This window comes from Cervus canadensis, chromosome 11 (genome assembly GCF_019320065.1).
Source record: "Cervus canadensis isolate Bull #8, Minnesota chromosome 11, ASM1932006v1, whole genome shotgun sequence".
NCBI lineage: Eukaryota > Metazoa > Chordata > Mammalia > Artiodactyla > Cervidae > Cervus > Cervus canadensis.
In genome coordinates this window covers 59,313,535-59,330,177 of record NC_057396.1, presented here as the reverse complement: position 1 = coordinate 59,330,177, position 16,643 = coordinate 59,313,535, and the positions used below count along the sequence as shown (strand labels likewise).

The window sequence follows — 16,643 nt, the reverse complement described above, 5'->3', positions numbered from 1 at the left end:
ATTTAGGACTCCCATCTTTACCAATTTCTGGTTGTTTGATGCTCATGTTTTGATTTACACACACAAAAAAAACTGCAAAAAATAAATAAAAACATACAAAAAGGAAACAAACCAAAAAAGTAAACAGTGGATGAATATTACTTACATATTTCTAAAGTTTTCTTCAATTAACATTACTTTTAAATAGGAAATTAAACTTTAAAGGTTCTTAGTCACAAAATCAAGTTGTCAGTGATACTCACAAGTTGTTCCACATACAGGTTTTTCCTTTCCTTCTAGCAAGTCCCACAGGTGAATGGAGGCATGTTCATACTGCTCATTCAACCTAATAATAATAAAACATCCGGTTAATTACTTTTCAGTTGTCAACTCAACACAACATTTCAAAGTTTCTATTTTACCACTTTACCTCAAGCTCATGTCTCGTTCAGGGTCTGCTAATTTGTAGAACTCATCTAACAACGACAATTCCTCTTCAGACAATATTGCCACTCCATTCAAACCCTGCTTCAGGTCAGTTCTCACTTCATCATCTCCCAGTTTGTCCAAAACATATTGCAGCTCAAGTACTGTTTTTAAACGTTTCTGTTCAGCTTCCTCTCTCATAAGCTGCTCCCGACGTGCTGTCTTCTTTATTGTTTTCTGAATCTGCATAGAGACATAAACATAAGACATAGAAGTAAATTTTATAAAAATTCCTTTACTTCAGTTTCAGGTCCAAAGTAAATAAGACACATTTCACTCACTGAGTTAGATGTGACTCTGACATACAAAAGAATGACTCCCAACTTTAACTATTTTAAGTAGTTATTTATTAGAAATTCAAAACACATCTTTTCCTAGAAGGTATTATGGAAATGGTACCAATGAAACAAATATTTGCTTCAAAATAATCTAGTAGACAGGGAATAAGGAAGTAAGTGTGAGTATAGGTAAAATATAATTGCTCATGAAACGATGCTAACTGTAGAAGCTAAATATAAGGTATATATCTAAATGTAATTTAAATATATGGTATATATATATAAGGTACAGGTAAATATGAGTTCATTATAGTCTTTAGTTCTTAAAATTTTCCATAATAAAAAGTATAAAAACTCAAAAGTTTCATTAAGGTTCAGAGTCAATTTTAAAAAAGAAACCCTACCACAGCCACAATTAAAAAAATTTTTTTATGTCTATCTATCTTTAATAAAAAATGGTTCAAAATTCTAATTTCAATTGCCTACTACTGACTTAAAAGGAGATGTCAAACCCACTACTACTCTCTTATCCCAAATAATCCACCACTTCCATTCTAGGAAGAAAGGCAGGAATGAGAAAATAAGTTGAGAAAGCAAAAGAAGTATGACAATAAAGAAAACCACTTTGGATGAAATGAGAAGTTCAAGTAGGGAAGAACATGAAGACTAGAAAAGGTAGGTTTGAACTAGGTTAAAGAAGCTCTTGAATACAAAATAAAAAACATGTTTAATAACTGTGGAAAATGCAACAAAGGATCAGAGTTAAAATGAAAGACTGCCAACGAAGTTAAAGGCCCAGTGAAAAGTTCCTTTTTTAACCAGTGTTAAAAAGTCAAAGGAAGATACAAGTACCTTCATTTACACTGTGACAGTAGCTTCAGAAATAGATTTTCTATATTAAATTGTATATGGTAATTCTACTTCTACAACTCATTTTAAAAAAAAATTAGAAACAAGAAGTTGGGCAGGGTTCTTCAGGCCTGAAGCTAAATGGAACAAATCCCTACTTGGATGTGTAAATCAAATAACCCTACTCCATTTTCAGGAATATCATCAATATTTCCCACCTTCAATCAAATTTAATAAGTAACAATAATATTAAGTGCATAAACCATTAGTTACACTTCAAATACTGTTCTAAGCACAACCCTATAATGAGGTAGGCATTGTATTATTATTTTTTACAGGTTAGAAAACCAAAGTGATGTGACAGCCTCGTCCCTCTCTTTTTCTCCCTTTCCTTTCTAAACTACTGGCTCTTTCTCTGGAAAACCTTGACTGATACAGGTATAGGAAAGTTAAGTAATCCTTTCTCTAAAGTCTTGCAACTATTAAGTACAAGTGGCAGAATCAGGATTCAAAGAGGCAGCTTGGTTCCAGAATCAGAACTTTTCATCTATGTACTACATTGTCTCTCATCACATGATACACTGTTTATTTCAACAAATCAGAGGCAAGTTTATATTTCAAAGTTGTTGCAAGTCTTTCTCCAAGGAGCCAACACTAATTCAGAAGGATATTAACTTTCTGGTCTCAACTCTCAAGGAAGTATTTGACTTTGTTCGTATTTAATTTTTATCCTGTTCCCAAAGACTTTGGTCACATCAAAAGATGCTGGGGAAAAACACAACCCCTTCGTTGGATCAAGAGCTGAAACAAGTGCAACGTATCAACTGGCCACATACCTTAAGATCCCTAATGGAGAAAGTAGTAACCAGTTATATAAACAAACCTCTTTATATTCTGATAGGTAACAGTATTGTGAGATAGTCCTGAGGCATAAAGGAATAGATGGAAGATAAAAGTCTACCACATTTACACAACCATCTCTTGGTATCCAAGGGGACTCAACTCCAGGACATACTACTCCACACCTCATGGATGCCAAAGTATCTACAGATGTTCCAAGTACCTTACAGTACACCTTCTGTATCTGTGGATTCAGATACAGATTCAGAAACAACCTAGGATATCAATCCTGTGATCCAGACCCCTGCAGATACAGAGGCTGACTGTATATAATTACACAGATAATTTTTTAAACCAATGATACATGTCCGTCATATATGAAACTCAGTCCTTTTAAAGGGCATCTTCCAGGTGTTACATTAAACTTTACAGAATTGTAAAGTAACATATATAATTGGATCCAATCCTCTCCACCTTGCAGAGAACTTATCAACAGTAATGCAAAAACTAAAACTCAAAAAATACAACAAAATTTTCTGCCTTCATTCTTAGTATTTTATAAACATATATGCCACCTTTTAACTTACATCTTGGCTTAACGCCATGAAACTCCTCTGTAATTCTTTTGCGAACTCCAAGTTATTTGTGACTTCCTGGTACTTAGATACGGCATCCTAAAATAACAAAAAGAAAATACAACTTTTACTGGAAACACAAAGCAACACAAAATTAATCTTATTAAAGTAAGTTACATAAAATCTAAATAAAATATAACATCTTTACCAGCTGATCTTGATTAAGCCTTTCCCCTTTGTTCATTCGTTCCTGATAATCATCAAGCTTGCCCTATATTAAAAGAAAAAAATAATTATATTCCATACTGGAAGTATATACCAGCTTAACAATGCTAAAATAACAAACCCAAATAATTCTCCAAGTTTGTCTGAAATCTTGCCCTAAACATACTTTTTACATACTTTTTAGATAAACTACAGTTTAAGTTAGTATGTAAAATAGCATTAGTTTTTGAGTTTAAAAAATGAATTTAAATATCCCAGCCATGCTGATACCAAATATTGTATTATAAGTCAATGATAAGTTACTGTTTATTTTAAAAATTATTTTAATTAAAATTACTTTACAATGTTATGATGATTTTTGCCATACATCAACATAAATCAGCCACAGGTATACATGTGTTCCCCCCATCCTTGGGTTTCTCAAAAAAGATGTGCATCAAATGGCCCAAGCACATGATACCATCCACATGGGTGACAGCCACAATTCAATGAGGATTCCCCTTACACTCAAGGGGCCCAATCAGGTACCTTATTTTACTAAGTGTTAAATTTTTGTTCCTCCCTTCCTCACCAAAGAATTCATGTACGTGGTGTATTTGCTTTTCTGAATAAACACATGTGCATACTGTCTTTGATGTGCCCCACTCATTCCCTTTAAAAATGAAGTAACTTCAAGCTATCATATCACTTACAGTCTCAGTACACTAGTTAACAGCTTTGCTCTTGTTATTTTCTCACAAACGTTAACTAAATGAGCAAGAGTGGGGGAAGAAAACTAAGCCTCTGGTTTAAGATTATTCTCCCATCCCTCCACACCACCCCCCCCCAACGTTGGAGGCTTCCTAGGCTACTATTCTTAAATTTTAAAAACTCCCCCACAAACATACTCAGGTAATAAGGTATAGTCAAAAATTCAGTTATTGTTTTAAGGGTCAGAGGAGAAATAAATAGAAATCTAAATTAAGGAAGAAAAATTTTAAATAATCACAACAAATTACAAACATATAGTTATTCCTTACCCTCGGGAACAGTAAAAAAAAAAAAAGAAGAAGAAGAAAAAATCAAGAAAACAGATACAAATTAAAGTTCTGATAAAACTCAGAGGCACAGAAACAAGCTTAAAAGCAATGTTAGAAAGTTGTTTTCAAATGATCCATTTTGTCTGTACCAGAAACAGTATTCAACTTTCATAATCATTTTACCTTAAATTAAAAAGTTTATCACACTTTAGATATACTGAAGGTAAATAAAATCAGTACAATCATTAAAACATTAATGGATGATGAAACTATTCAATCTTACTTAAGTGAACTATTTACAAAACAGTAAGCCTGCAAGGCTTCCCTGGTGGCCCAGTGGCTATTAAGAATCCACCTTGCAATGCAAGAGATACCAGTTCGATCTCTGGTCCAGAAAGATCCCACATGCCCCAGGGCAATCAGGCCTATGCACCACAACTACTGAACCTGCACCCTAGAGCCTATGCTCTGCAACAGGAGAAGCCCACACACCACAATCAAGGGGCAGCCTCTGCTCTCAACAACTGAGCAAAGCTCACTCTCCAGAACTAGAGAAGCCCCTGCACAGCAATGAAGACCCAGCACAGCCAAAAATACATTTATAATAATCAAAACATTAAATATATACATTAAAAAAATAAGCCTCCAACTAAATTCATATAAAATTCAAGTCTAGAATTACACTGTCACCGATTTGAGATTTTCTTTAGTAATCAGACGAAAGAAAACTACTAATACATGTCCATGTATTACCTAAAAAATCTGACACTTTAGGAAAGTGAACCATATTATTCTGAATTTCTTCCAACCAGAGAGACTTTGCTCTGTTTAAAAAGAAAGCTTAGTCTTTAAGTAAACGAATCAAGATTTTTACACTGATACGGTACATCTAACCCCATAAGAGAGAAGCTAAACTGCCTCAAACACTGAGGATGAACAAAGACAGCTCATGTTTTTAAAAGGACAAGCTACTTTTAAAAAATAAAAAACTAAACAAGTTAAAGATTTGCTTTTAATTATGATTTATGATGTAATAATAGCATTATAATCTCTATTCCAGTACTTAGAAATATACAAATAGAAAATACGCAAACAGGAGTGCCTGAAATTTAGTGCCAGTACACAGTAAAAATTCTAGCAACCAGGCAAAAGAAAAACTGCTGTTAGCTTATACCTTACATTTTCTCCCCCTTTTAATGGCATTATACATTTTTCAAGAAAACTGTTGCTAAATCAGGACATTAGCACACAATGAAAGTTCTACAAATCCACAGGGGATGGTTTTACATACTTAGCGTTACCATTAAATGTCTGGAGAACTTAAAAAACTCCTAAAAACTGTGTATGTGTGTATGTGTGTTTATGTACACATACACATAAAGATTTTTTAAAGTGTTAAGAAAGGTACCTGAGTGGTAGAATTACAGGTAGAATCTTTTCCTTCCGTTTTGTACACTTATTTTGCAAAGACATAGCTTATATAATAGTGATAAAATTTTGTGCTACACGTTAAGATTGTCAGATTTCAGGATACTGTCAGAACTTTCACCTACAATAATCCTTGAGTATGCATCTATATTATCCTAGGACGAGGTATCTTATGGTAGAAAAGCTCCAATTTTCTACACAATAGGAAATTTGCTCTTCATCCAACCCCAAGATGTACGTCAGATTACATTTTCTAAAGACAACTCGCGTTGTCCTATGTGACCTTGGCACTTCTCATTAAAAACTAGTCTAATTTAAAAAAAAAAAAAAAAACTAGTCTAATTCCTCTGCCATAGTACTGAGCGGGCTTCAACCAAGAGACAGTGGAAATGATCCTATGTGACTTCCAGGGTTGAGTCATAACAGCAATGCATCTCTGCCCTGTTTGCTGGTCACTAAAACCAATCATGTTTGGAGCCCTGAGCCACCATTTAACAAGTCCAATAACCCTGGGGTTGCCATGCTATGAGGAAGAGGAAGCTGAGCTATGGAGAGAGGTCTCAAATAAGAATTCCGATCAGCAGTTCTAGCGTTAGGTCATCCGAGCCCAGGCATCAGACCTGTGAGTAAACAAGGCTGAGTCTTCTCAGCGAGACCCCAGGTATCACACAGCAGGTCAACCCCACTGTACGCCCTGAATCCCTAACGACATCATCTGTGTGCATGATGAAATGACGTGCCAGAGTAATCTGTCACACAGCAGTAACTGGACGGTTAAGAGGTCAATGAAAAGAGAAAGCAGCTACTATGTGAAATTTGGCTTCATGGTACACAAAGTCTTGAAATACTGTCACCCACAAAATCTCTGTGTAGCCAAAATAAAGATCTATGCATTAAATACAAGTAGAAAAATTGCCCACTTGGGGTTAAAATTTGCAGTACAAACTAAGATCATTACATAAATAAGGATTTGCTTGTCAAACTGATGGGTCCAACATAAACCCCCACAAAAACAGTGGCAAAAATAGGAAAAAGTACTCCAGACAAACACAGCTTTTTTATTCCCTAAGCTTGAAGACCGTTTCTAACATACAGTGTTACAGACAAATTTGTTAAATATTCGTATCATCCACATAAAATGAATATTAAGTTTTTTTCCCAGCAGAATGGAGTTGTTTTTCTAGCATCATATATCTTCGTCAGAAAGCCTACCACAATATTGATGATATAACTGAAACCTGCCCTCTTAGATTCTATCTTGAAAATTCAATTCAGGGTTCCTTTTTCAACTGAGCATCCCTAATGTTATTAAAAATTCATTTATAGCTCCACATATGAGCAAGATGGGGCAGTGGTAAAGAATTTGCCTGCCAGTGTAGGAGACATAAGAGATGGAGGTTTGATCCCTGGGTCGGGAAGATCCCCTGGAATAGGAAAATGGCAACCAACTCCAGTCTTCTTGCCTGGAAAATTCCATGGACAGAGAGGACTACAGCCCACGGGGTTGCAACAAGTTGGACACAACCGAGTGACTGAGCACAGGACACATGAGCAAGATAAAAAAATCGGGCCATTTTCCAGGTTAGTCATAACCAGAATCTCTAAAGCAGAACCATGCAATCAGACACTACCCAGTACATGTCAAGACAATACTGTCATGTAGTACCAAGAAACCAGTCCCACTCTCCTATTTCTTTGTTGTCTATAACAGTTCAGAGTATTTGTTATGACAGGCATTCAAATTTAAAGTATCACAGAGGCACTAGTATCAATCACATTTCATCTAAATGGAAACTGAAAGGGCAATTAAATAACTTGCCTAAGGTCATATATGAGATGAGATGGTTGGATGACATCACCAACTCTATGGATATGAGTTTGAGCAAGCTCCAGGAGTTGATGATGAGACAGGGAAGTCTGGTGTGTTGCAGTCCATGGAGTCACAAAGTTGGGACACAACCGAGCGACTGAACTGAAATGAACTGAAGGTCACCTATCCCAGAAAAATCACTTGTGCCTCAGCACTGTATTTCCACTCTATTCCAGCTATTGCTACACTTCATTTCTGCCCTCCTACTGCTGTCTTCTTCCTTTCTCCAGAATTGCAGTACACCCAGATCTTCCATTCTCCCCAAAGATTTTTTTCATCACCAAAGCTACTTTATCTAAACAATTTTTTTTTTTTTTTAATCTAAACAATTTTTAAAAATTCACTACATGCTACAGGGGTATGTGCTAAGTCGCTCAGTCGTGTTAGACTCTGTGTAACGCTATGGACTGTAGTCCCCCAGGCTCCTCTGTCCATGAGGATTCTCCAAGCGAGAATACTGGAGTGGGTTGCCATGCCCTCTTCCAGGGGATCTTCACAAGCCAGTAATCGAACTTGCATCTCTTATGTCTCCTGAATTGGCAGGTGGGTTCTTTACAACCAGCGTCACCTGGGAAGCTATGAGGGTGGCATAAGATAAATATTCAAAATGACTGTTCTCCAGAGATTCCTTTCCTTCCTGTTATAGCCAACAAATTCCATAAGTGAATAACTGGAAAAAAAATGACAGTTAAAAAGAAATAGCAAAAGAAATGAGAGACTCAAAAAACCACTAATATTTCAACCAGACAACTGTGGTGGCAGCGGTTTAGTCACTAAGTCATGTCCATCTCTTGCGACCCCATGGACTGTGGCCTGCCAGCTCCCTCTGTCCATGGGATTCTCCAGGCAAGAACACTGGAGTGGGTTGCCATTCCCTTCTCCAGATCTTCCCAACCCAGAAATTGAATCCGGATCTCCTGCATTACAGGCAGATTCTTTACCAACTAGACAACTATAAACAGTCACAACAAGAAAAATTAGCAGAGACAACATCTTTAGCTGGACTATCTACGAAACTATGTAACTCTTGTTCTCAATTAAGGAAATCTCTTATGCTGTGAGAGAATACTTAAAAATGAAGCCTAAAATAACAAAAATAGTAGCAACACCTAGCTATATCTCAAATTACTTTCTCTCCAGACCAAATAAATCACTTCTGTAGTACTGAAAGAACCTGTAGAATGACAATGTAAATACAGCAAGACAAAGATTTCTTTTCCTTTCATCTTTCCATAATCTTCAGTGGCCCTTTCTAGACATTTCAAGTACCCAAACCCTGCATTCCTGTTCTTCATCTAGAAACATGAGTTCTGACTTTGCCCACATAGTGGTAGGCAGCTGACTGCCTCCAACAAATGTTCCTCAATTAAACTGAGACTGAGTTGCTAGTAAAATTCATAGCAGACAGGAAAGGCGTCAAGAATCAAGTTCCTTCAATTTTTAAAAGGAGGGTAGAGAACATAGAATACAATCCACAGATGATTCACAGCAGCTCTCTTCAAATGCTAGAAGCCTTCACATGTTGCAGGAGTCTGAGCTGTTACAGAAAACAAAATATTTAACAGTGGTGTCAGGGATGTAACTCCAACATCATGAACTTAAGAGTTGTCCAAAAATGAAACAGACTTTCACTGAGAAATGAGCATTCCACCAGGCCCTAGAAGACTGATTAATACAGAAGCTTACTGAGTATCAAGACTGCAGGATTCCTGAACACTAAAAAAGGATGCTAAATCAGTTGTTATCTACTGTCCCATTGTAAGATAATTTTTTAGGCAGGTAATTAACCAGGAGTTATAGTTTGACAAGATTTTTGTCCAACTTCCCTTGTGGCTCAGCTGGTAAAGAATCTGCCTGCAATACAGCAGACCTGGGTTCTATCCCTGTGATGGGAAGATCCCCTGGAGAACGGAAAGGGTACCCACTCCAATAAAAAAAAAAAAAAAATCCTTCAGGAAAAAAACCCAATTAAAAAAAAAAAACGGTGCAAGTAAAAAAGCATTTTCCCCCTCATGGATTAATCCATTTTAACAGGATTTTACTGATGAAAATACAAGTATTGCTATGTAATGATTTAGTCAATCTAGCAAGTATTTATTTAGCATACGCCATGTGCAAGGCACATAGTAGTAATAGTCTCTGCCCTCCAGCAGTTTACTACCTATTAGAAAAAATGCATAAGGTGAGAACATAAGACAATATAAAAATGCAAAAAAAGTGTACAGACAATGGGTAGCACAAGAAGTTAAAGGACAGATTGCATGGTCAAGAAGCACACCTTACCCTTTCCTCAGAAATACCAATTGAGCAGAGGCTCAATAAGGTCTCTGTCATCTGTGTTTTTACACCCATACTCTTATCAACTAGTATATAGCTAGTGGGAGAAATAAAAAGATAAGAAGTCAAGCACGTTACAGTTTCAACTCTGACTGACTTTCTCTTCCGTTACTCCTCTCATTTTCCTCTACTGCATACATACTATTCATTTCCTCCCCGAAAAGGGACAAATTATTAAAAAAAAAAAAAATCTAGAAACTTGGAATATGAGAATTAAGGTGTAAATATTGACACATCTCCTCCTTCTCTCTGCTGGTAATGCTATCCCCAGATTTTCTGGCCTATAACATACCAAGCTTGAGTGTGCGAGTCGCTCAGTCATGCCCGACTCTTTGCGACCCCATGGACTGCAGCCCACCAGGCTCCTGTGTCCATGAGATTTTCCAGGCAATGATCCTGGAGTGGGTTGCCATTTCCTTCTCCAGAGGATCTTCCCAACCCAGGGATCAAACCTAGGTCTCCTGCACTGCAGGCAGATTCTTTACCAACTGAGCTACAAGCGAAGCCCCACCAAGCCTGAGTAGAGACTAGCAAATGTGCATCTGGGGCTTAACTAAGCATGAAGAGAAACTTTAAATGGAACTTCACCTGTACTGCTAGTCGCTGGAGGCCATTACCTAGACAGCCTACAAACACAAATTTAGCAATGAGATGTTACTATATAGGTCTACAGAAGAAAAAAAACCCCTTTTTCTTTTGCTTTCACCTTTTTTAAATAGACGAACTCTAAATAAAAGTATGGGGGGTGGGAGGGAACTTCTCTGGCAATCCAGTGATTTAGACTCCATGATCCCAAATCAAGGGGAAAGGGTTCTATCCCATTGGGAACTAAGATTTGGCATGTCACAGTGTGGCCAAAAAATAAATTAAAATTTTTAAAATAATAATAAAGTTCAGTTATTTGAAGTAAAAGGCTTGGTTCCACAGGATCAGCTGTAACTTGAAAAATTACACTATTTCGCAAAGCATTACAAATTCTATCTAAAACATTACAAGAGACCTTGGAATCCACCTATTTCAACCTGGGTCATTTTACATGAGCATCTCAATTTCTTCCTCTGTAAAATGAACTGGAATAAATTCTAAAATGACTCTAACCTCTTTAACATATTTCAAGGATTCTATAACAGTATGATAATAAAATTAAGACCACACTGTTGTAAGTTTAAACTTCTGCAAATATTAATTTTTTTAAAGATGTAGTACTAGGTTAGTCCTCATCTAGTTCTAAACGTAAACTAAGAAATTACATAAAATGATGACAGACTGTACACTTAATCTCTCAGACAAAATTTATACTGATATAAATATCTGATACAGATATTCTGATACAAACATACGAATTATCCTAGAGTAAAATATGGCCAGCTTAAAACAACACATTCTTATTAGAATACTTAGAATTCTACTCTCATTCCAGAAAAACGTATTTGCGTCATCACATGAGATAATTCACATCATTTTCTTTTCAAACTCAATTTTTAAATACTTTTCTATGTCACAAACTCACAGAGCACACCCAGACAAGCAGAGGGAAACAAACTAGGCATTATACTTTTTCTTCTGTGACAAGGTGAATGCAAAACAAAGTAATCTTGCTCTCTGCATTGCAGAGGAATAGTCCATGCAACCAATGGAAAAACTAGCACTTCAGAGATTTTAACTGTCAAGAAAAACTTCAGATGTTATCCCCAAGAAAAGGGTTTGCTTATACAAGTTATAAACATTTTTATTTTAAAAAAGACTGAGAATTCTGTACAACACCTGCACTGAAAATCCGTAAGAGAGGCACACTGAATTGCTCTGTGAAGAAACGTTACCCTAACAATAAGCAATCCTTTTTTCAGAATAATATGAACTGCAAAGAAACAGAACAAAAAGACTTTAGGAGGTATGAAGAACAGTATACTTGTCTATCACTTCTGGTCATATTGGTTAAAAACTGCCAGGTCATTGTGCTAGACAACACTGATTAATCTTTCATCTACCAAAATCACTACTGTCTAAACTTACTACACTTGCGATGGAGTATAACAATTTTAAATGTCATCTATTAAAACATACTTTATCCTATCTCAAAAATGATTACCTGTTGCCATATAGAAGAGCTCTCCCTTGAATTAAAGCGGCTTCCCTGGTAGTTCAGTTGGTAAAGAATATGCCTGCAATGCAGGAGACCAGGGTTCAATCCCTGGGTCTGGAAGATCCCCTGAAGGAAATGGCAACCCACTCCAGTATTCTTGCCTGGAAAATCTTGTGGACAGAGGAGCCTAGCAGGCTACAGTCCATGAGGTCGCAAGGGTTGTACACAACTTAGCGACTAAACCCACCACCTTGAGTTAAAATTAAGATTTGGTTTCAAAATATCATCTTGCATAGCCTAGGGCCCGGTTCTATGCCAATTGATGAACTAGATAATCAGTTCATTGTTACCTGTAATCAGTTGAAAGATTGGCAAATGAAATTTGGCATGATTCTGTTTATTATAGCTGCGTTTCTTCTCTTTACTGAACACTCACATAGTTTAAAACCCCAAATTTCAAAAAAACCACCAGGCCACTTAGTTGCATTACATAACAGGATCATATTTCATCAAAGTTAAGTATGCATTCTCACTGAACAGATGCTTTGCTTCCCTCTAAATAACTTTATTTTTTCATTGAAGTACAATTATTTCAATTCTCTCTGTCTTGTGGTATTACCTATCAAGCAATAATTTTTATCGGGATACTTAATTTCAGAATCCCTGGAAAAAGACATTTTGTCCAGAAGGCACCTATGAAAAGGTCAAAACTAAAATACAACTCAAATATAACTTGCTAAAGAAACTGAAGTAAAAAGATTGAAAACTGATTTGTAAAGTAAATCCTACTTTAGGTGTATTAGAAACACTATTAAAAAATGGATCCAAAAAATAAAATAAAATAAAAAATAAAAAATGGATCCTAGTTAAATCCATTCATACAGTAATATCTAGATATAGAAAAATTTCTATTTAAACTAGAAACTAGATGTGATTATAGAGGAAAACCCAAATGCTCCGAGTTTCTCAAAAATTAAAACCTACAGTTTTAATAGTAAGTCACAACATTGGTACTACCAACTCAACTATTTAACAAGTAGGTAGCTCAGTCTGTGAGTTACCAAAAAGCCTCACCTAACTGAAATTTGACCTTTCTGCTACCTAGCACCCTAACACTGGGAAGACAGGGGAAAAAGACAAGAAAGGCATTTGTTGCTCTGTGTACTGTACTAAATCGCCATCATTACAAGGGAATTTTTCACTACTTACTAGCCTTGTCTATGGTTTCTATAATAATTACATTATTTTCTCCTTTATAATTGGGGGGAAGGGGGTAGGCAATGTACAGTACTACAAACCTATACACATGAAAAGACCTGTCACAGTTCAGGCCCTCATAGGGTTCATAAAACTAGCTTACTAATTTTTTCAGATACACTTGAACACCAGAATCCAACTTACCTCACAACCAAGTTACCTGGTAATCAGTGCATGACTTTATATTATAAAAATGTCTTTCAAGAATCATTTTTCAGTCATTAAAACATAGACATATTAAGATGTCTACACTTTACATCATTAATATTGTTCTTCACTCCGGTATTAAATACCAGATTGACACGGTTAGTTACTGAATTAAGAGGTTTTTATAATGTAGCTAAGTTTCAATTTCAAATACAGTTAACAAAGATGGCAGACTCAGAGGACACTGGTCTTGAGCATGCTTATCACATACTTGAATGTAGCTCCTTAACAATAAAAATGCTTTTGTTGCTTTGGTAGCACTGATAAATTCAGTTTATAATTTCAAGCAGTTATAATAAATTCACACTTACTTAATCAAAATAAAGGATAAGCAAAAGGTAGAAATCCACAACTAGCGCATCTCTCAATTTCAAATAAAGTTCAAGTAAATTTCCAAAAACAGGAAGAATTTAAAAACTCTAAAAATGCTTTAAAACTCCCCCGAAAATGTAAAATGAATCATTAAACAAGCGATCAAAATAATTAATGCCTAAATATAACCAGTTTTCAAGTTATTTCCCACAGCCCAAATTTTAGCCAAGTAGTTACCATTACATCTTAACACTATTTGGTGGCTGGCAAAATAAACATTTTAAAGTGACTTCTTCAAAATTCAAGATGTTACAATATATGTTTTACTAGAGGCAGATAAACAGAAGCTACTAAAGCAAGTTATTTCCTTTTTAAGGTGAAAGGCAAAAGTTTGCATAATAGTCACAGATGTAACTACCCCATTTTTTTGTACTACTGATTTGTTTTCCCTTTCCACCTCCAATCTTACTGAAGGCTGAATTATTCATTCTGCTAAGACCCTTTCTCTACACGTATACACAAACACACAGGCGCACATACACACGTGTCCCTCTAAACAGAGCTGGCACAGTCCTGCGCTGAAACGAAATAAAACAAAAGACCAACTTGAAGATAAACCTCAGTGTGACCTAGGAATGGTTAAATATTCAATCCGAAATTTGTGGGTGTGGCTCGATTTTTCTTTTGGAGGGAGGACCGAGGGAGGCCAGTCGGGCGACTGCCTGGTCTCTGCCCTCCCCCTCTTTCGCTTTGTGCTCACAATGCAGCTCCCGTACAGCGCTTCCCTCTCCCCGCAGCCGCCGCCATGTTAGACGCGCTCTCCATGTGCCCAGAGACCTAGCGAGCCCCTCCGTCCAACCCGGACCCACCCCCCGCGAGTGTCGACCCTTGCAGTCTCCCTCCCAGCCCTCTCCAGTGCGTCCCCAAGGGGCAAAGAGCGGCTGCAGAAAATCATCTCCGGGTCGCGTGAAGCGTGAGGCTCGGGGGGACACCCGGACAATTGAAACAAAGGAGGAAGGGGCGCCCGTCAGAGAGGGGCGGGGGTAGCAAATCCAAGGCTTGCCTGAGAGGAGCCTGAGGGAGAGGCAACTCTCGTTTAAGAACCCCAAACACTTCCCTCCCGAGGGAGCAGAGGGGCCGCTGCGCAGGCCTCAAGTACACGGTAACCAAGCGGACAAGCCCTAAGGCTCCAGGACGTAGGCCGCCCAGACTCCACGAGGCAGTCGGTTGGGCCCTGAACGCCCCCCGCCCCAGGACCTCTTCCTTTCCCCCCGCTGACCCCCGTCACAGAAAAAGGGCTTCCGCCACCGAGAGCAGAGCATCACAGTTAAATGCCTGGAGACGGGACAGGCCCCCACCCTCAAACAACCCAGTCGCCGAGGCCGGAGGCCTGGCCCCCCGGGAGGACGGTAATAAAGAGGCCTGGGGGCCAGCGCCGCGTCCGCGTCAGCTGACAAGCACCTCCCCGCGGAGCCCGTTTTCTGGGCTCGAAGCTCCGCTTGACTGCGGAGGCCGGGCTTGGGCGAAGGGGAAGAATCCGAGATCGGGAGGGTAAAGCCTGCGGCAGGTCAGGGTCCGAGCACCAAACCCTCCCTTCCCCGCCAGCTCCTGGCACCTTCTTCTTCTCCAGGTTCCGAAGTTTCTTGTCGATCACCCCGAGAATCTGCTTCATGGCCTCGGTCTGGACAGCCCCGGTGCCGGACGTGGGGTGTTGAGAAGCCGGCGCGGCGGCCCCGGCCCCCGCCTCATTCCCGGAGGAGCCCGACGGCGGGGGCGGTCCAGACGACTTGCTGCCGCTTCCGCTGTGGCTGGTGGCCGAAGGCATCTTGAGACCGTGAAGAGAGAGAAGAAAAAGCGGGAGGAAGGACAAGAGCGGCGAGTCAGTCGGCGGACGGGGCGAGACGCGGGACAAAACGCGCAGCGGGCGGGAGCCTGCGCGAGTGGGTGGGGGTGGGGACCGGGCCGGCGCGCGCCGCCGGGGCAGGAAGGGGCCGCGGGCGCGCGCGCGACCCGCCAGCAGGGCGCCCGGACGGGCCTCGCACCGCCCCCCGCCCCGCCCCGCCCCTCCCCCGCGCGAGCCACCGGCTCGGCCTACCGGCCCCGGGGCACCTAGACTCGCGCCGGGGGCGGGGCCTCGCAGCGCCGGCCGCCAACGGCCAGAGCAACGGTCCCCACCGGTGAGGGCCGGCCCTCGCCTCCCTGCGAGGAAGGGAGAGAAGAGAGAGGTCGGGGCTGAGAGGTGGAGTAGGGTGGAGAAGGGCACTGGAAATGACCGGGGGTGGGGGTGGGGGTGGGGAAGAGGAGACTTGAGGAGCAAGCCCCTCGCGCAGGTCCAGACGATCCGGAGGTAAAGGACACTCGGGGCAGCGGCCCGCTTCCCCTTCAGCGCCCGGGGTGGCGCTCACCGTGCGCGCGCGGAGGCCGCTGGAGATCCCGAGTGGGCGGCTGAGGGGACAAGGGTGGCGGTGCGTTCCGAGCAGTGTCGTGCGCTCCGTGGGCACAGGCTGCTGCGCCCTGTCCCCGCTGCACCGAGAGCCGCTGCTAGTGAGGCGGAGAGCCGGGAGCGGGAGGGACTTAGTCAGCCAGCCCTCTGGGGCGGAGGGGGCGGGAGAAGCGGCGGGCGGGGACCTTCGCGGCCGCTCGGGCTGCCCGGCGCGAACGCCTGCGAGAAAGGGCCCCCCTGGCCGCCCGCCCGCCCTGCCCGAGGCCCTGGCCTGAGGGGGTGGCCGCCCGGTACAGATGGACAGGGCCCCGGGGAGGCTGTCGGAGCGGTAGCTTGAGTTTGGGGCGAAATCGAAGCTAGGGTCCTTCAGGCGAAGTCGCTGGACGTCCAAACTGGGACAATAGGTGTCAAGCAGCTGTATCTGGAGCTGGCAACTGCCCCACGAAGAGCCCTCA

At 40.4% G+C, this 16,643-nt stretch overlaps 1 protein-coding gene across 1 annotated transcript in view; it reads right to left on the bottom strand.

Annotated features, from left to right (window-relative positions):
- The window catches only part of CAPRIN1 (cell cycle associated protein 1), a 35,799-nt gene extending 19,413 nt beyond the window's left edge, over positions 1 to 16,386 (bottom strand). The window contains exons 1-6 of the mRNA XM_043481533.1: positions 16,151 to 16,386; positions 15,361 to 15,570; positions 3,216 to 3,278; positions 3,020 to 3,106; positions 410 to 648; positions 243 to 325 (exon numbers count right to left, since the gene is read on the bottom strand). Of these exons, the coding sequence (XP_043337468.1) occupies positions 243 to 325; positions 410 to 648; positions 3,020 to 3,106; positions 3,216 to 3,278; positions 15,361 to 15,570 (682 nt within the window). The 5' untranslated portion in view covers positions 16,151 to 16,386. The remainder of the gene's footprint in view (positions 1 to 242; positions 326 to 409; positions 649 to 3,019; positions 3,107 to 3,215; positions 3,279 to 15,360; positions 15,571 to 16,150) is intronic.
- Positions 16,387 to 16,643: the final 257 nt, after the last annotated feature.